This window comes from Entelurus aequoreus, linkage group LG14, assembly GCF_033978785.1.
Source record: "Entelurus aequoreus isolate RoL-2023_Sb linkage group LG14, RoL_Eaeq_v1.1, whole genome shotgun sequence".
NCBI classification, from domain to species: Eukaryota; Metazoa; Chordata; class Actinopteri; order Syngnathiformes; family Syngnathidae; genus Entelurus; species Entelurus aequoreus.
Window position 1 is genome coordinate 43,952,034 of NC_084744.1, and position 21,584 is coordinate 43,973,617.

Here is a 21,584-nt window from a genome sequence, read left to right on the forward strand (position 1 = left end):
CTGGATAGTGACAATTCCCAACATCCTTGCTGTATTAAAATTCTCTGATGTCTCTCTCGTGAAGCCGCAGACATTTTGTAGTTAGACATGGGAGATATAATAAGCGGAGGCAATTGATCGACACACTTTAACCGCCCCTTTATTTGCATTCCTCATTAAAGCAAAGACCACTCAGCGGGTTTGGGGGGAGTTTATCACCATCTCCTTAGATTTGAACCAGCCTTGCAATTTCCTTCAGCCTGATAGCCCAGCTGTACCAACCTTCAACCAACCATGTGCATTTGGCCATGTCTACACTAAGTCGTTTAACCTCTTAAACGAATAATTATTTAGCCTAAGCCCCGTTTCAGCCACACTAAACCATCGTTTAAGGTCCCCCTCCTCGGACAAATTTTTACACGGCTAAGTGGGCCGTGTATTTCTTGAATCTCGGGCTCTTAGCTTTGTTTGGACTCATTGATCGTTTACAAACTGGGTTCGGAGAGGAAGTGACGCCAGAAAGACCGCGCCCCACAAAGGAAATGATGTCAGAAAGAACACGCCACAGCCAGCTTCATAATAAAGCGGTTTCGGAACTCGGAGCTAACAACTGGAAATATGACGGCGAGTCATCCAGACATGGCCGTGTTTCTCCTTCCGTCTGTACAGACGCTTGTGGAAATCACACATGAATACCTTAAGAGAAAGTGATTGCAGCTATTTGGGATACAACACTTCTCAAGACAGCAAGAGAACTTTCCAATGTCCAGGTCAGCTGTGATTCTACTTAGCGAAAAACTTTGTCCATTTGTCGAAGGAGAGACAACGAGAATGCAGGCTCCCGTGGATGTGATAAAAAAGGTAGCGTGTGCTTTGTATTACCTGGCCGTCGAGGGAAGACTACGGAAAACGGCGAATGGTTTTGGACTGGCAAAGCAGACTGTATCAGTTATTGTCCGCCATGTATGTCGCAGACTCAACGTCTAGGTCCAGAGTATATAAAGTCACCAAAAAGGAATGGACAATGAAGGTGAAGGCAAAAGAGTGAGGAGTATCCTGACCAGATATCTAGATCACTAGATTGATTGATGACAAATGTTCTTTATCACATTGTTTACATGTCTAATAAAGATTTGATTAATTTATGATGTCTCAGGTGTGATTCACGACAATAGGGCCCCACAGCACACTGGATTCCAGTTAATTGAAATACCACAACACTGGATATTGTTCAGATAAGTTAAATTTAAGAACTTGCACACAAAGCAACACTGGAGGTGATTATGACGTGCGCATTTTCCACGCATGCGTATTAGGTCGCATTGCGCCGGCGGAAGGAGGGGGATAGGGGGTCTTAAACGGTGGCATTGTTGTGTGTGGACAAGGATAAGGTTAGGTGGGATTTACCCTGGATAACCTTATCCGGCTTAGTGTAAGCGGGGCCTTAGGCATACTAAAAAAAACAATTATTGGTGCTTGAGTAGATGCAGTAATGTTTTTGGCGACTGCGTCACATGGCACAAAAGTAAGATGGTTAATGGGTGCTGCCCCTCTTTCCTCCAAAACCGCAATGGCCAATTAAATTAATTTGCATTAATAATGAGGTCCATGAAATCTTGTCAAAATCATGTCCTCTGTGACCAAATAAGTCTGCCAGTTCAGCGCCTTGAGCGCTGTAAGCAAGGAAAAGCAGACGGCATCCCTGCCATGGCGACCAGGTTTAAAAGGATTTAGCGTGCCGCTTCATGACAAGAAACACCACCCCCATTACCCCCCTCCAGGCCTCTACTTTCATGCTCTGCCTCCCCCCAAGTCAACATGTCCTACTTTAATAAATATACACAACAGAAAAACATGAACTACTGAGAACTTTTGGTAGTCTAAAAAGAGCACAAGTAATAGAGCTTCAAAGATGTCTTTCATGTTGACAATTTGGAGTTAGGAAACTTAAAAGATGTGAAATCCAATCATTTTTCCCCCCAAATTCTTCTGCGTTCAAGTTCTTCTAGATGAAAAACGAGCATGGATTTCAAACCATTTTCAAAAATATTCAAATTTAATGAGTGAACTGAAAAGCCATCTGACCTCATGTCTTTGATGTTGATTGTGAACGATAGGCAAAACTACAAAAAAAGTGCAATTCCCCTTTAAATAGGACAAGACATTCCTAATAGGACATCCCTAATAGTAAATAAATGCGATTAAGATCCGCTTACAATGGTGCCAATGGGAGTCGCTCAATTCTGCTTATAAAGCGCTCTTAAAAACATCCAAAAACCACCATTAGTGGGCGGGGCGGGGGTGTGGTTGGGGGCGGGGGGCGTGGTTGGGGACGTGGTTAAGAGGGGAGGAGTATATTTACAGCTAGAATTCACCAACTCGAGTATTTCATATATATATATAAATATGTATGAAATACTTGACTTTCAGTGAATTCTAGCTATATATATATATATATATATATTTATTTATTTTATTATACATATAAATAAAATAAATACTTGAATTTCAGTGTTCCGGAGGCTATCCAGTAGATGGCAGTATTGTCCTGTTTAAGAGTGTCACAACATTGCTCTTTACGGCAGACGAACTGCTTTACGGTAGACGAAAACGTGACTGCTGTTGTTGTGTGTTGTTACCGCGCTGGGAGGACGTTAATGAAACTGCCTAACAATAAACCCACATAAGAAACCAAGAACTCGCCCTCGATCATTCTACAGTTATAACGTGATTGGGCAGGCACGCTGTTTATACCCCTGTCCCCACTCAGGTCCGCATGGAGCTGGAGGGGGCGTGGCCTCCAGCTCCGGCTGAATTCCGGGAGAAAAGTTCTTCCGGGAGAGGCGCTGAATTCCGGGAGTCTCCCGGAAAATCCGGGAGGGTTGGCAAGTATGACTTGTACACCTTTGTGCTTAAGGCATTAATTATTTACTGAGACATTCATGAAAAAGTTTTTATTTAATAAATCTACAATTATTCAGGTTTGTATAGCCAAACATAATTAGCATCACAGTGACAAAGTAGGCCACAGCATGGTATGTGACCCCCCCAACATGACGAGATGGCCCCTTTTGTTTTTCAACCATCTGATACTCCAACTCAGTGGGAAACTTGGCCCTTTGAACAACAGGAAAATAAGGAACTGTAGGTATCATCGGTATCAAATGGTATCATTTGCAGCAGCATGGCTGGACCTTCTTTTTCACACCTTTGTTCACTTTGAACAGACCTGGCACCTCTCCCTTCCATTAAAAATTAACAAAGCATGTTGCAGACCAGTGCGGGTCAAAGTGTGAAGCGTGCCCCATGGGAGGCGTAGAAGATTAATCCAGAACGGTCCCAAACATTAAACCCTCCCATGGTAGACCATCTGCAACTTTCTACCAGGAAATTGGTAGAAAGTTGCATGGTGGTGGTAGTATTATGCTCTGGGCCTGTTTTGCTGCCAATGGAACTGGTGCTTTACAGAGAGTAAATGGGACAATGAAAAAGGAGGATTACCTCCAAATTCTTCAGGACAACCTAAAATCGCAGTTGGGTGTTCCAACAGGACAATGACCCCAAACACACGTCAAAAGTGGTAAAGGAATGGCTAAATGAATGGGTTATGGGTCATACTTGTATAGCGCTTTTCTACCTTCAAGGTACTCAAAGCGCTTTGACAGTATTTCCACATTCACCCATTCACACACACATTCACACACTGATGGCGGGAGCTGCCATGCAAGGCGCTAACCAGCAGCCATCAGGAGCAAGGATGAAGTGTCTTGCCCAAGGACACAACGGACGTGACTAGGATGGTAGAAGGTGGGGATTGAACCCCAGTAACCAGCAACCCTCCGATTGCTGAAACGGCCACTCTACCATCCTAGTCACGTCCGTTGTGTCCTTGGGCAAGACACTTCACCCTTGCTCCTGATGGCTGCTGGTTAGCGCCTTGCATGGCAGCTCCCGCCCGCCACGCCGTCCCAAATCAGGCTACAATTAAGGTTTTAGAATGGCCTTCCCAAAGTCCTGACTCAAACGTGTGGATAATGCTGAAGAAACAAGTCCATGTCAGAAAACAAACACATTTAGCTGAATTCCACCAATTTTGTCAAGAGGTGTGGTCAAAAACTCAAGCAGAAGCTTGTGGATGGCTACCAAAAGCGCCTTCTTGCAGTGAAACTTGCCAAGGGACATGTAACCAAATATTAACATTGCTGTATGTATACTTTTGACCTAGCAGATTTGGTCACATTTTCAGTAGACCCATAATAAATTCATAAAAGAACCAAACTTCATGAATGTTTTTTGTGACCAACAAGTATGTGCTCCAATCACTCCGTCACAAAAAAATAAGAGTTGTAGAAATGATTGGAAACTCAAGACAGCCATGATTCTGTACGTAAACTTTTGACCACGACTGTATATGTATAATCTGAAGATGGCTCAGCTACGTTATCATAGTAAAGATAGGAGAATGTGTTTGTCTTTGCTGAGAAGATGCCTCCAGGCGAAACAAGATAGGGCTGACTAAGTTTTTTTGTATATGGTGTGTCGAATTGAGTGAATAAAGCTTCCGTTTTTTACCCATAGCTCTCTGACAAAAACTTTATTCAGGTCAACAGCAAGCTACACCACGCCTTCTTTGCAGAAGAAAAGAAAAGAAAGAGTGATCTTAAAAGTACAATTTGGAGAGGGATATTTTAAGCCAGAAGAAGCTGCAGTCTCTTCTCTTTTATACCGTTCGTTATGTAAAAGACTATACACACTCATCCATACTGTTTTTATTCTCCTTCAAAGACATTCCCAGCTGTGGGCCTGCCTGTGGATGGTGCGTTGCTGGTGGGGTTTTTTTAAGTTCTAAAACTTTGTAGTAAAATCAGGTGTTTGTGCTGCTAACTTCTAAATATTTCTTGTCGCTTTGTATCACTATTAGATAAACTATTTATGTACTGATTTGGCAGACAATGTGGAATGTAAATTCAGTTACACAACACGTAACCGGTAACAGTTAGAGATGCCACCTCAGTAGAAGCATTTAAGTCCCATCTTAAAACTCATTTGTATAATCTAGCCTTTAAATAGACCCCCCCTTTTTAGACGAGTTGATCTGCCGTTTCTTTTCTTCTCTCCTCTTCTCCCCTGTCCCTTGCGAGGGGGAGTTGCATAGGTCCGGTGGCCATGGATGAAGTGCTGGCTGTCCAGAGCCGGGACCCCGGGTGGACCACTAGCCTGTGCATCGGTTGGGGACATCTCTGCGCTGCTGACCCGTCTCCGCTCGGGATGGTTTCCTGTTGGCCCCGCTGTGGACTGGACTCCCGCTGATGTGTTGGATCCACTGTGGACTGGACTTTCACAATGTTATGTCAGACCCACTCGACATCCATTGCTTTCGGTCTCCCCTAGAGGGGGGGGGTTACCCACATATGCGGTCCTCTCCAAGGTTTCTCATAGTCATTCACCGACGTCCCACTGGGGTGAGTTTTTCCTTGCCCGTATGTGGGCTCTGTACCGAGGATGTCGTTGTGGCTTGTACAGCCCTTTGAGACACTTGTGATTTAGGGCTATATAAATAAACATTGATTGATTGATTGATTGACGTTTTTCTTTTTTATGCCTTCTAAACCACGAATAATCATTAGAAAATATCAGTCATCAATGAAGTCAATGAGGTCCTCTATTCCGCCCACAAAGCCCTCTACTGAAAATAACCATCCATAAACTGCCAACTGAATATTAACCAAGCGTTAGCATCATTGTTATTATAAGCTATAAGGCAGACAATCTATTTTTAGCTGTGCATTGATCACAGAGTTATGCTTATGCAGCCGTATTGACATATTGAGCCAGTGACCGGCTGTTACTGCTGCTTCGCCTTTGAGCTGGTGAACGTTAATTCTAGATTGTAAATCACGCCTCTCACCTGCGTAGTAGAAGGTTATGGCCATAAACCGAGACATTAGTAAACTTTGACATTCAATTTAGACACGGAGGCAGCAGAAAAGACACGAAAAGACGCTATTTGTGTGGATTATGAATAATCCTTCATTTAAACGGGATGATGCTGAAGGCCGAATTTTGGATAGCCTTCACCATCAGAGTTTTCCATAAACAATTTGTATTTTTTATTTAACCAGGATAAAAATCCCATTGAGATTAAAAACTTATTAACTTATTATCCTGGCCAAGCAAAGTTACACATAAAATGACATTCACAATACACATTAAAATGACAGGACGGATATCAAGTAAAACAGTTACAGATAACTGAGGCTCCTTCAAATGCTCTCAAATGCTTTGCGTTCAGATGTTTTCGTCTGCATGCAGCACATGGCCTATGATGCCTGGAAAAGTTGCCATAGGTTTCAGGTAGGTTAACTTCTCATAACTGACGTCATGTTGTTTTTCCTTAGGCCACATAGTAATCACCAACCATCAACTGTGTATCTGCTGATTTCGGCCAACATGCGTCAACTGCTTCAAGACGTGATTGATCCATCAATCAATTATTATGCCAACATCTATTATGATCAGTTTGGTAGTTTACATTTCAAAGTATTTCAGTATTATTTACCGTGCATCATTTAGACCAGTGTTTTTCAACCTTTTTTGAGCCAAGGCACATTTTCTTCATTGAAACAATGCAGAGGCACACCACCAGCAGAAATCATTAAAAAATGAAACTCAGCAGCCGATAGGTGTACTGTCACCACCTGTCAGAACACGCCGTGACTTATTTTGAGGTTTTTGCTGTTTTCCTGTGTGTAGTGTTTTAGTTCTTGTCTTGCACTACTATTTTGGTGGCTTTTTCTCTTTATTTGGTATTGTCCTGTAGCAGTTTCATAATAATAATGATTATAATAATAGATTTTATTTGTAAAGAGCACTTTACATTGAGCAAACAACCTCAGAGTGCTACAGTGTATTAAAAAAAAAAAAAGATAATAAAAATAAATAAAAATAAAAACTAGAACAGCACGGATAAATCTAAAAAAAAGAAGAAGGCTTTTTTAAAAATTAAGGTTTTTAAGCCTTTTTAAAAAGCATCCACAGTCTGTGGTGCCCTCAGGTGGTCAGGGAGAGCGTTCCACAGACTGGGAGCGGCGGAGCAGAAAGCCCGGTCTCCCATTGTTCGTAGCTTTGTCCTCGGAGGTTGGAGGAGGTTAGCCGGTCATGTCTTCCCTTGACCGCTATTCCCCACACCTGCTTTGTTTTAGCAATCAAAAATATTTCAGTTGTTTTTATCCTTCTTTGTGGGGACATTGTTGATTGTCATGTCATGTTCGAATGTACTTTGTGGACGCCGTCTCTGCTCCACAGTAAGTCTTTGCTGTCCTCCAGCATTCTGTTTTTGTTTACTTTATAGCCAGTTCAGTTTTAGTTTCGTTCTGCATAGCCTTCCCTAAGCTTCAATGCCTTTTCTTAGGGGCACTCACCTTTTGTTTATTTTTGGTTTAAGCATTAGATACCTTTTTACCTTCACACTGCCTCCCGCTGTTTCCGACATCTACAAAGCAATTAGTTACCTGCTGCTACCTACTGATATGGAAGAGTGTCACGTGGTAAGTCTGCCGATCTCCAGACAGTGCAGACACTCAACAACGGCACATTATTTGCGGATTATAATTACTGGTTTGCAAAACATATTTTTAGGTGAAATTAGATAATCTCCCACGGCACACCAGACTGTATCTCACGGTACACTAGTGTGCCATGGCACAGTGGTTGAAAAACATTGATTTGGACAAACATGGAAGTGCAAATGCTCCTCTTTGTGTTGATTTACGTAACTGTCAAGCCATAGCTAATAAACATGAGCGATAGGATTTTACACAAGAGAGCACAAACACAGCCTCACCCCACCTGCATGCCAAAAAGCACACTTGAATATGTAGGAGGTAGTCCACAGAACCTGGTTGAGACAATTTACTGCATAAACCTAATAAGATCTCACCATAGTTTTATCTCCAGAGGTTGCCATGCCAACCATTTACGAGACTCATTAAGTTTCTTAGCTGGAATAGATCCAAATCAAGTTTTGGGCACTCACCGAAACATCAAAGAGTTCCTCAGTGTCGTCCAACATATGGACCCTAACGGTGACATGCCTTCCAGGGGGCATGGTCGGTGGTCTGTGCGCCGGGTCTAAGGTACTGATGCCAAGAGTCTCCGGGGCTCCCAGACGGTGCCCTGCTCTCGACTTCACCGGCTCCAGGTCTGGATCTGCCATGTTTGCCTCCACTGCTCACTTCCACACCCTGCACATACGCCAAAACAGCATCAGTGGTGACATGGTTACACAATGAGCCGTGCAACCCCACCCCTTTGGTCACATTAACACATTAATTGCAAAAGCAGGATTTCCACTCCCAGCTAATGGTCGCCTGTGGGAGAACCAATTAGTGCAGGGAATTTTCAAGCATGTTCCACATTTCAAGGCACAAGTCACACTGTGTTAAATTGACATTAGAATTTAGAGGCTACACTGTCAAAATCTGACATTTGGGGGGCTGAAAAAGGGAAGCAGAAATGCTAAAGAATTTGGTATAGAAGGTATTCAGGGTACTGTTAATAAAAGGCCAGCAAGGGTCCTGAGATTATGGCTAGTCTCTCTCTAAAAAAAAAAAAAAAAAACTTTTTTAGACTTCAGCTCACGCCACACTTTGTTTGCCGTTTCCACGTAGTAACTAAAAATCTGTTAATTTTTCCTTTAAAGCACTTTAAAAATAAAGAGTAAAAAATAACAATCCTTATGTGAAACGAGAACACACATTTTTCTCATTTTTGTGTATTCTAAATTGTAAAATACGGCTCACAGTAGACGGCTAACAATGAAGCTAATTGGAGTTATCTATCCTGCCCATACAGCCCTCTAAAAAAAACATCCAAAAACCGCCAGCAATACTCCATTTATATGCATATCAAGCAAGTATCAGCGGCATTGTTTTTATAAGTGCTACCACCGAGGAACTACTTTTAGCTGCACCTTGATCACAGAGAGGTAACTAGCTTTTGCAACTATTGATATACTGAGTCGGTAGGCTGCTGCATCGCCTCGGAGTTGGTACAAGTTTGTGCAGTTTATAAACCATACCTCTCGCCTGCATAGTAGAAGGTTGCAGCCTGAGATTGTAACTGAGATTTTTATCAAAAATATCAATACAGAACTCATACATAGGGTGGATGACAGAGACTGGAGAGCCTTGATACCTGATCCTCGATGTCTGCAAACAGGCCTGATACTCAATGACGATGATGACTATTAATGTGCCTGTTACTGCTTTACATACTGTATTCTCCAGACTACAAGCCGCTACTTTTTCCCACGCTTGAACCCAGCAGCTTAGAAAACGGTGCGGCTAATTTATGGATTTTTCTTCGTTAACGGCCATAATGTTTTATACTCTACAAATAGTTTTAATAGAACACCTAAAGAGACGCTGAAAAGGTGTGTTATTGTTTGTGCTATGGTGCCATCTTTTGGACGAGTTTTCTCACTGCAGGCACTGTGGGTTTAAAATGTCTTTCCTGTTTCGATCCTTGAACCGGAAGTATTCTGCTCAAAAGGATTCTTCATTCATCACTCCAAGCAAGGTTTGTAGGTTCAACAATATAACTAAAACAATTCATACTTACTAAAACGTCCCATGCATATTTGTATGTGCTATCGTAATGTAATGAAGTTAGCGTTGTTAGCATTAGCCAATATGCCAACACGTTTACAAATGTCTGTGTTAGTACAGTATTCTTTCAGTTTCGTAAATTCATCAAAACGTCATTCTGGAGTTATTGAGTCTCCACAGTAAATGGGTGCAAGACGATGATTTCGGTTTTGTTTGAGCAGCCATTTTACTGCTGTGTTACAGTCACCGTTTGGAAACAATTAAAGTATGTAAATAAATATTTACAAATATATTTCGTAACGGTATATATCTGCAGCTTATAGTCTGGCGTGACTAATACAGTATATGTAAAAATATTTATTTATTCTAAAATTTGGTGGGTGTGGCTTGAATACCAGTGCACTCTATATCCTGGAAAATACAATATATACTTACAGCATGTATATAAAATGTTGATGGAGGTTTTTGGATGATTTTAAAGTGCTTAATAGGCGGAATAGATTGAATCCCCATTGCCTGCATTGTTAGCCACCTATTGCTAGCTTTTATTTATGATTTAGAATTCTTAAAAAAGAAAGACATACGTGTTCTTATCTTACACAGGGCGTATGAGTGATAGGCAAAACTCTAAAAACAATAAAATAATAGTACCAATCTAAGCATAACTAAGGTTAGCTGAGTAGGTTTAAAAATGTCTTTATTTTTCTTAAGTTGCCGGCCCGACACTATAAAAAAACACTGTCCCAAAGCATCTTTCAATTTTATATTTAAATCAGAATCTGAGTTTGTCCCTTGACTTGCAGGACACATTATCCACAACCTCCCCCGTGTTTTCAAAAACCTGTTCAAGACTCCTACAACCCCTCTCGCCCTGAAGCCGGCCGGGTTAACTTGCTTGATTCCCACCTAATTGCACATTCCAGCCGTCTTTCGTCATTCCGAGCCCTCACCGAATGGCACGTCCATGTGCTGCACCTTCGAATGTGGGCAGCCGTTAAACCGTCACACAGAGGCATGACTGCTGCCAAAAAAAAATTTAAATCGAAAGTTCAATGAAGCATTGCAAGTGGATAATGTAATCCAGCAGAGTGCATCAAGAGAACCGACAAGCATGGCGGGGATGCTGATGGACAAGCCCTCCAAACTCTCTTCAAACCCAATGGAGAGTTGGAATGGTACAATGTTACCTCAAAATCGGAGAATCCGAAATTTTATCAACATTTTCAGGAAAATGATGCGTTTAAAGTGGCGAAAAGACATGAAGGTTGACTGTCACACAATATCACAGAAGACATCAGAGCAACTCTTCAGCTAACATCAAAGTATTTATTATAGTTTAGGATCTCCAATAGCTTTAAATATTCTTCCTGTAATGTTCTTTAAAGGGCTACTGAAACCCACTACTACCGACCACGCAGTCTGATAGTTTATATATCAATGATGAAATCTTAACATTGCAACACATGCCAATACGGCCGGGTTAACTTATAAAGTGCAATTTTAAATTTCCCGGGGAACTTCCGGTTGAAAACGTCTATGTATGATGACGTTTGCGCGTGACGTCAATGGTTGAAACGAAAGTATTCCAACACAGTGTATCCCAATACAAAAAGCTCTGTTTTCATCGCAATATTCCACAGTATTCTGGACATCTATGTTGGTGAATCTTTTGCAATTTGTTTAATGAACAATGGAGACTGCAAAGAAGAAAGCTGTAGGTGGGATTGCTGTATCAGCGTCTGGCTGCAGCAACACAACCAGGAGGACTTTGAGTTGGATAGTAGACGCGCTATCCGACGCTAGTCCTTCGTCACGCCGTCGATCGCTGGAACGCAGGTGAGCATGGGTGTTGATGAGCAGATGAGGGCTGGCATAGGTGGAGCGCTAATGTTTTTATCATAGCTCTGACGAGGTCCCGTAGCTAAGTTAGCTTCAATGGCGTCGTTAGCAACAGCATTGCTAGGCTTCGACAGGCGGCATAGCATTAACCGTGTGGTTACAGGTCCAGTGTTTGGTTCGGTGTCTCCTGATAGTAGTATTGTTGATCTTCTGTCTATCCTTCCAGTCAGGGGCTTATTTCTTTTGTTTCTATCTGCATTTAAGCACGATGCTATCACGTTAGCTCCGTAGCTAAAGTGCTTCACTGATGTATTGTCGTGGAGATAAAAGTCACTGTGAATGTCCATTTCGCGTTCTTGACTCTCATTTTCAAGAGGATATAGTATCCGAGGTGGTTTAAAATGCAAATCCGTGATCCACAATAGAAAAAGGAGAAAGTGTGGAATCCAATGAGCCCTTTTACCTAAGTTACGGTGAGAGCGAAAAAAGATACGTCCTGCACTGCACTCTAGTCCTTCACTCTCACGTTCCTCATCCACGAATCTTTCATCCTCGCTCAAATGAATGGGTTAATCGGCGCTCTCGGTCCGAATCGCTCTCGCTGCTGGTGTAAACAATGGGGAAATGTGAGGAGCCCTTCAACCTGCGACGTCACACTACTTCCGGTACAGGCAAGGCTTTTTTTATCAGCAACCAAAAGTTGCGAACTTTATCGTCGGTGTTCTCTACTAAATCCTTTCAGCAAAAATGTGGCAATATCGCAAAATGATCAAGTATGACACATAGAATGGATCTGCTATCCCCGTTTAAATAAAAAAAATTAATTTCAGTAGGCCTTTAAGGATATTTGTTTCATTTAATCGTCTTCAGTATAGAGATTTTTTAAATTGTGAAATTTTCTCTCTCTAATTTTTAAGATATGTCTTGTATTTTTCTGTGGCTGAATAAAGCCTATTTTGCACATTTTTGTGTACCATGTTGGAAAGATGCTTTTTTTAAAAAAGTTTTTTAAAGTTCATTACTAACTTTTTCTTCAGCAAATTTCCACATCATAATTTAAAAGGTAAAATCACAACAGTCCCACGATTTTATTGCAACAAACACCTAAAAAAAACCACTGCACTTTCCATTATAATTTATAGGAGGAATTTCTGCAAATTCAATCTCAAAAAAGGGCCTGGGATATTCTGGGGGGGGAATATCTGTCAATGTAGAAAAACATTTCACTTAAGATGCAAATCAAGCCTATTTTATTAGATTTGTTGAAATCCTGTGCTTTTTAGGGTTACGAAAAAAATACCTAAATATTGACTGTAAATTCATAACCACAAGCGGATCTAATGTTTTTGAAAAAAATAAGCCTAAAACATTGCAACTTTCGCCGCACTTTTTTGAAATGCGGCATTTCATACTCGAAATATCACAGAAAAAGGATATCAAATCCTGGAGGGACTGAAATACAATATATTACACATCAAATCATTATCACCACATGAATAATAGGACATGACAAAACATTTACAGTGTCACAAAGGCAACTTTTAGAGACTCCCTAGAAGGGTTGAACGGTATACCGGCATTAGTATAGTACAACGAAACTAATGAATCATATTCGGTACTATACCGCTTCTTAAAAAGTACTGCTCCCCCGACCCCCAACGTCATGACATTACTGGTTTTACGAGCAGACGAGCATGTTCGGCAGCGCACACACACACGGAGTACTTACAAGCAGACACAGTGTGTAGACAGAAAAGGGAGAACGGACGCTTTTTGGCTTAAAAACTAACGATAAAGGTGAAGTTATAACACTGAAACACCCTCAGGACGAGGTGCTTTAAAACATGGTGAGCTAGTTAGCCACGAACATCCATTCACAGTCGGCAGTGTTTTAGCTACTTCTAAATCACTAATCCTCGCCTCCATAACGACAAATAAAGTACGTTTCTTACAAGTACACTACAGGACGAGCTAAACATGCTTCACTACACACCATAGCGCACCGGCGTCAAAATGTAAACAAACGCCATTGGTGGATCTACACCTAACATCCACTGTAATGATACCAAGTACAGGAGCGTATCTAGTCAATACTACTATGATGACATCGATATTTTTTGGCATCATAACATCTTTTGGTTTTTTTTCATTTATATTTATAAACTCAGGAAATATTTTCCTGGACACATGAAGATTTTGAAAATGACCAATGTCTGATCCTGTAACCACTTGGTATCGGATTGAGAGCTAAATTTCTGGTATCATCCAAAACTATAAACTATATAAAGTATCAAACAGAACAATAAGTGATTATTACATTTTAACAGAAGTGTAGATAGAACAAGAGAAAGTAAGCAGATATTAACAGTAAATGAACAAGTAGATTAATAATTCATTTTCTACCGCTTGTCCTTAATAATTTTGACAAAATAATAGAATGAAAAATGACACAATATGTTACTGCATACAGTACCGTTCAAAAGTTTGGGGTCACCCAAACAATTTTGTGGAATAGCCTTCATTTCTAAGAACAAGAATAGACTGTCAAGTTTCAAATGAAAGTTCTCTTTTTCTGGCCATTTTGAGCGTTTAATTGACCCCACAAATGTGATGCTCCAGAAACTCAGTCTGCTCAAAGGAAGGTCAGTTTTGTAGCTTCTGTAATGAGCTAAACTGTTTTCAGATGTGTGAACATGATTGCACAAGGGTTTTGTAATCATCAATTAGCCTTCTGAGCCAATGAGCAAACACATTGTACCATTAGAACACTGGAGTGATAGTTGCTGGAAATGGGCCTCTATACACCTATGTAGATATTGCACCAAAAAACAGACATTTGCAGCTAGAATAGTCATTTACCTCATTAGCAATGTATAGAGTGTATTTCTTTAAAATTAAGACTAGTTTAAAGTTATCTTCATTGAAAAGTACAGTGCTTTTCCTTCAAAAATAAGGACATATCAATGTGACCCCAAACTTTTGAACGGTAGTGTATGTCAGCAGACTAATTAGGAGTCTTTGTTTGTTTACTTACTACTAAAAGACAAGTTGTCTACTATGTTCACTATTTTATTTAAGGACAGACTTGCAATTAGAAACATATGTTTAATGTACCCTAAGATTTTTTGTTAAAATAAAGCCAATAATGCCATTTTTGTGGTCCCCTTTTTTTTTTTTAGAAAAGTACCGAAAAGTATCGAAATACATTTTGGTACCAAAATTTTGGTATCGGGACAACACTACTGCCTAATAAGAAACATTTCAGCTAGGAATAACTCTACATTTTGGTTGTTTTTCAACACCTCATAATAATATATCACATTTATATGGCACTTTACTTTAAGACAGAGATGAACTTACTCCAGAAGAAGGACCAGCTTATAAGTGACGTTATACAGCTAACATTTGCTGCTACTAACGAGCCCCCCAACTGGCTGAAATAGTGTTTTTATTCATTTGACCTTTTCTGTTATGGACACATTTAGTCCCTTTAAGGACTAGCAATGATGTGTGTGACACCTCTACGCTCAACCCTTCAGGAACAGATTAACCTCTCCCTACATATGGGGACTTCCCGCAGGAATGGTTAATACTGTGATTAATGTATAGCACACTTGTTGGGCAGTTAAGAATCTCAGGAAGAAATTAAATGCATAAAATAAACCGCAAAGTGCATCTGCCCTGCGGTACAATTTGGTAATCTTATTTTCACACTTGTTTGACCATTAGAATTGTTTCAGGTTTTGAATAAGAGGGTTTATAAAGGTAATAGGTTTATAGTTTTGATTACCAAATTTGGAGTTGTTAAACTCTACGTGTAAAATTGTCAAGGCGAATCTGTAACATTAAATCCTATGTAAATTAGCATCGAGGTAACGCATTTTGACCAGTGGAACCTAGCATTGATTTTACCTTGATTTGACCATGAATTGATTAACGTGGACCCCGACTTAAACAAGTTGAAAAACTTATTCGGGTGTTACCATTTAGTGGTCAGTTGTACGGAATATGTACAGTACTGTGCAATCTACTAATAAAAGTTTCAATCAATCAATGCAGCCCTTGAGACACTCATGATTTAGGGCTATATAAGTAAACATTGTTTTAAACATTGACTGACTGTACTTTTGAGCACTTTTGTATTGTTTTGTTGGCATAGAAAATTGTAACATAACAGAGTCTGCTCTAAGACTGATTGTTTTTTGGCAATGTGCTTGAGGAACTGGATATAACGTCTCATGCCACAAATGTATCGAAATATCGTACCGTTTGATTTTACTTGAATCGATACCCGTACTCAGCACTAGTCTAATTGAAAATGCTTAACAAAAATAAAGTGGACTTTATCAAATTTAATTTGACTAATAGTCATCCATTTTCTATAACAGGGGTGTCAAACGTACGGGCCAAGGGCCGGATCAGGCCCGTGAACAGGTTGTATCCGACCCGCGGGATGAGTTTGCCAAGTATAAAAATTAACTTGAAATTTTTTGAATGAAAGAAACTGCTGTTCTAAATGTGTCCACTAGATGTCGCAATAGCAATTCTTTGTGTCTTTGTAGATTATGCTACATATGTACAAAATAAACCACATGATATTAGTGCACCAGTCGAGGAAAATGATCAAACTACATAAATAACATACTGTAACTTGATTTTGATATAATTGTTTTATCTTGATAGATTGAAAATGAACACCAATGAGTTGACTGATGAACATCATCACACAATATATTCAGAAAATATAAATAACGACAAATAAAGTATATATACTATTAACCGCAACAGGTAATTGTAAATTAAAAACCCAACAACATCATGATTTCTATCATTTCAGAATGTGCTTCTTCTATTATTAAACATTGAAAACAATATGAAGTGGTCTTTATTTTTAAGTTATCGTGCCGTGATCCGGCCCACTTAGGAGTAGATTTTTCACAATGTGGCCGCCGATCTAAAATGAGTTTGACACCTCTGTTCTATACTGTTCGCAAGTAAACTAAAGCTTATCCCGCTTTGCGTGAGAGGCGGGGTACACCACTTGTCAATCACAGGGCAAGGGCACATACAGTAAATACAAACAAGCATTCACACCTATGAGCAACTTAGAGCAGGGATGTTCGACTAAATAGTTTTGGGGGCCAAATTTCCAGAAAGATAGACCGGGGGGCCGGACTTCTACCTTCACTAGTCTTATTTTGTATATTACGGAGAACCAGCATCTATTTGGTTTTGGTCTATACATTTTGTCAGCATTACAGGAGCGGTCTGATGTTTTTAAGGACCTTCTGCAAAAAAACTAGTCAAAGATCAAATTTATGACAGACTAGTGCTTTTAAGAATCAAGTTTTTTTCAACAGCATTTGAATAGCCCAAATGATGAAAAAGAGAGGACCTAAAATGGAACCTTGAGGAACACCACTAGTATAATTAAAGAAGTTTAATAACTGCATCTGAAGTAAACAAGCTACAGCAACACCTTCATTACATAAATTACGTTATGAAAAAAGTTGTAATTGCCAAAAAGGTGGGCACTTAAAAGAGTGCCTTCAGGAACGCCTCAGTTATGTAAATCACAAGTTTGGACCCCATTGTACCATGTTTGCTAGCAAGGTTAAAAAGACAATGCAAGGGTCAGCCAATGTGTTTACAGTGGTCCAAGTTCCTCTACAACAGGAGCACTCTTGTCTTTTTAGGGAATATGTGGCAATTTTGTTGTTTTGAACTGAACTTGCAGGGCTATTCACACTAGTTGAATTGCCCTGACTCGGAGCCTCCAATTAACCTTGCATGCATGTTTATGTGAGGATGGACTGGGAGGAAAGAGTACTCAGAAAGACCTAATGAAAGCACAACCTCAGATCACCAAACCGCGTTGCTCTGATTAACAATCAATGTCACATTTGTAAAACACCAATTAAAGGACATACAGTATTAGTTCACCATCAACAAGTAATGCATTTTTGCACCATGTTAATTACATGTGTTTGTTTTGAAGGTTTTTAAATGAATAATTTGAAAATTCAATCAATCAATCAATCAATGTTTATTTATATAGCCCTAAATCACAAGTGTCTCAAAGGGCTGCAAAAGCCACAACGACATCCTCGGTACAGAGCCCACACGGGCAAGGAACAACTCACCCCAGTGGGACGTCGATGTGAATGACTATAAGAAACCTTGGAGAGGACCGCATATGTGGGTAACCCCCCCTCTAGGGGAGACCGAAAGCAATGGATGTCGAGTGGGCCTGACATAATATTGTGAAAGTCCAGTCCACAGTGGATCCAACACATCAGCGAAAGTCCAGTCCATAGTGGGGCCAGCAGGAAACCGTCTCCAAATCTAAAACACTAGATCAGGGGTGTCGCCACATGGAGAAAAATATACTCCCAAGTTGGCCGGACTGGTAAAATCACGGCACGACAACTTAAAAATAAAGACAAATTCAGATTGTTTTCTTTGTTTAAAAATAGAAGAAGCACATTCTGAAAATGTACAAATCATAATGTTGTTGGGTTTTTTGTTTTTTTTACACAAAACATGTTGCGGTTAATAGTATTCTATCTTTATTTGTCGTTATTTATACTTTCTGAATTAATTATGTGACAATGTTCATCAGTCAACTCATTGGTGTTAATTTTCAATCTATCAAGTTAACAAAATAATATCAAAATCAAATTACAGGTTGGTATTTATGTAGTTTGCTCATTTTCCTCGACTGGTGCACTAACGTCATGTGTTTGTTTTTTTTACATATGAAGCCTAATCTGCAAAGATACAAATAATTGCTATTGCAACTTCTAGTGGACACATTTAGATCAACATTTCTTCCACTCAAAAATTTCGGCAATTTTTTATACTTAGCAAACTCATCCCGCGGGCCGGATAAAACCTGTTCGCCGGCCTGAATCGGCACCCGATAGTACCAACAGATTTTTTTCCTCCACACTGCCTTTGGGTCATAAAAGAAGGCCTGACGCAATCTCTAAATAAGAATAATAAATACCATGTTTATTCATAACATTTTCCTCACAATCAATGTCAATGCAAGCACAAATGAAAGCAAGTGCTGTTAACGTGTGGCACATACCTTCCAGCAACCGAGGACCGCAAATGACGTGATCCTCCGGTCAAGGCCAATGACCTCCTCTGATCAGGTGACTACAGAAACAGTCTCTGGTAGTACACACAGGCCGCACCTTATTGGTGTCATAAAGCAAAGTGACCATGCGCCTTGAAAAAAAGGGCCCTTTACAGAGCCCATAGGTGTTTTCCAGGGTAAATGACCCTGCCTTTGAACACGTTTGCGAGAAATTCCTCACATGTGTGTTAAGGTGGAGCTGTAAAAGATGGCTTACAGAGGGGGCTGCAACAGTGCCTGCTCTGTGTGCAGGGGCAACACACAAGGGCTCCTCAGTGAGGGCCAACAGTGCACAGCTGGAATCCTTTAGTGACAGCTGAATAGCCACTTGGCCCCTCTACATCCATGCAAGCAGTTGTGCCAAGATGGAACCACACACAAAAATTTCCACAAAAGCATCCCACAGTCACTGATACCTGGGTGTGGCTGGATCGTGACAAGTTCCCAAGGGCTTTAAGGTAATGGATAGCAAACAACAAGGTGTCATTTAAAGCCTCTGCAGGAATGCCGTGCATTGAAAGGAGAAATGAGGTTAATGGAGCAGACTGAAGCAAAACTCCTCGTATTTACAAGCCAGCACTGGACTCACCTGGTCAGATTGTGCATGTTACCAAAATGCACATTTCAGTGCATGTCGACGTCGCAGATGCAGCAGATCCATTAAAAGGTGCTACGATAGCGGGCTGCAGCCGGCATGCATGTGGACATTTCCCTTAGTGGTCGTTACTTGCCTTCTCAGGAACGCCACAGGATGACAGAATAAACACGGAAGACTTAACGCTAATCTCCTCAAACAAGTTGGGTCACTTCCTTCAAGAGCACACGGGACTTGGCGAGCTGGATTCTTACCCGTTTGTCCTCCTTGGAAAAGGGCGTCTGTGTAGTCCACACCTCTGGATCAACCCCCGCGGACGAGAAGTGCACGGACGTCCCGCGGCTGGCGAAAGAACACGCTCACACGGGGGTCCGGGTGACTTTTAGGTGCTGCTCGGACCGGAGCACGGACTTTTTGCGGTCGCCATGGCGGAAGGCGGAGCGAGCGAGCCGGTAGCTACCGAGATTAGTGCCGAGAGAGACTCACTCCCGGTGCTTTCAATCCGAATGAATTGAAGGCGGCGCAGCAGAGGCGAGGCACCGTGCGTGTTATACTCCCATCTAGCGGCCAATGTTGGAACAACACTTAATAAAAATAAAAAATAAAAAAGCAACTGCCCTCCGATGTAATAGCTCTATGCCACAGGTGTCAAACTCAAGGCCCGGGGGCCCACGACTTCATTTTACCTGGCCCGCAAACACCTGGAAATTATGTGTCTATAACAGGGGTCCCCAAACTTTTTGACTCGGGCCGCATTGGGTTAAAAAAAATTGGCCGGGGGCCAGGCTGTGTATATATATATATATATATATATATATATATATATACAAACCCCGTTTCCATATGAGTTGGGAAATTGTGTTGGATGTAAATATAAACGGAATACAATGATTTGCAAATCCTTTTCAACCCATATTCAATTGAATGCACTACAAAGACAAGATATTTGATGTTCAAACTCATAAACTTTATTTTTTTTGCAAATAATAATTAACTTAGAATTTCATGGCTGCAACACGTGCCAAAGTAGTTGGGAAAGGGCATGTTCACCACTGTGTTACATGGCCTTTCCTTTTAACAACACTCAGTAAACGTTTGGGAACTGAGGAGACACATTTTTTAAGCTTCTCAGGTGGAATTCTTTCCCATTCTTGCTTGATGTACAGCTTAAGTTGTTCAACAGTCCGGCGGTCTCCGTTGTGGTATTTTAGGCTTCATAATGCGCCACACATTTTCAATGGGAGACAGGTCTGGACTACAGGCAGGCCAGTCTAGTACCCGAACTCTTTTACTATGAAGCCACGTTGATGTAACACGTGGCTTGGCATTGTCTTGCTGAAATAAGCAGGGGCGTCCATGGTAACGTTGCTTGGATGGCAACATATGTTGCTCCAAAACCTGTATGTACCTTTCAGCATTAATGGCGCCTTCACAGATGTGTAAGTTACCCATGTCTTGGGCACTAATACACCCTCATACCATCACAGATGCTGGCTTTTCAACTTTGCGCCTATAACAATCCGGATGGTTCTTACCCTCTTTGATCCGGAGGACACAACGTCCACAGTTTCCAAAAACGATTTGAAATGTGGACTCGTCAGACCACAGAACACTTTTCCACATTGTATCAGTCCATCTCAGATGAGCTCAGGCCCAGCAAAGCCGACAGCGTTTCTGGGTGTTGTTGATAAACGGTTTTCGCCTTGCATAGGAGAGTTTTAGCTTGCACTTACAGATGTAGCGACCAACTGTAGTTACTGACAGTGAGTTTCTGAAGTGTTCCTGAGCCCATGTGGTGATATCCTTTACACACTGATGTCGCTTGTTGATGCAGTACAGCCTGGGGGATCGAAGGTCACGGGCTTACTTGCTTACGTGCAGTGATTTCTCCAGATTCTCTGAACCCTTTGATGATATTGCGGACCGTAGATGGTGAAATCCCTAAATTCCTTGCAATAGCTGGTTGAAAAACTAAATATGGGTTGAAAATAATTTGCAAATCATTGTATTCCGTTTATATTTACATCTAACACAATTTCCCAGCTCATATGGAAACGGGGTTTATATATATATATATATATATATATACATTGTCTTTATAATCCGATTTGTCATTTAACATCGATTAACATTGATGTTCATCAACATTTAACATTGTCATGTTATCGATGGAAAAATGCATTTTTAGACAATATGATTTGCCTGAGCGGCTAGGAGACACCAAGAGTAACAAGCGATATAAAATGGATTAGAAAGGAAAGATTTTAAAAAATTAAAAAAAAACATTTTTTTTTAACTTGGGACTTCCTGTGGGCCGGATTTTGGATGCTGGGGGGCCGGATCCGGCCCGCGGGCCCTAGTTTGGGGACCCCTGGTCTATAAAGTACTTAATATTTTCTCGCTAATTGTAATGGATTTT

General features: G+C 40.8%; 1 protein-coding gene across 6 annotated transcripts in view; it reads right to left on the reverse strand.

Moving 5' to 3' along the window:
- Positions 1-19,704, reverse strand: part of LOC133664924 (FERM, ARHGEF and pleckstrin domain-containing protein 1-like) — a 138,320-nt gene extending 118,616 nt beyond the window's left edge. The window contains exons 1-3 of one of the 6 annotated variants that reach the window (XM_062069953.1): positions 19,420-19,697; positions 19,160-19,301; positions 8,015-8,222 (exon numbers count right to left, since the gene is read on the reverse strand). In XM_062069953.1, the coding sequence (XP_061925937.1) occupies positions 8,015-8,194 (180 nt within the window). In that variant the 5' untranslated portion in view covers positions 8,195-8,222; positions 19,160-19,301; positions 19,420-19,697. Of the gene's footprint in view, positions 1-8,014; positions 8,223-10,493; positions 10,512-19,159; positions 19,386-19,419 lie in introns of those variants that run through there. The other 5 variants (XM_062069954.1, XM_062069951.1, XM_062069952.1 and 2 more) reach the window with 5 other exon arrangements.
- Between the last annotated feature and the right edge of the window lie 1,880 nt (positions 19,705-21,584).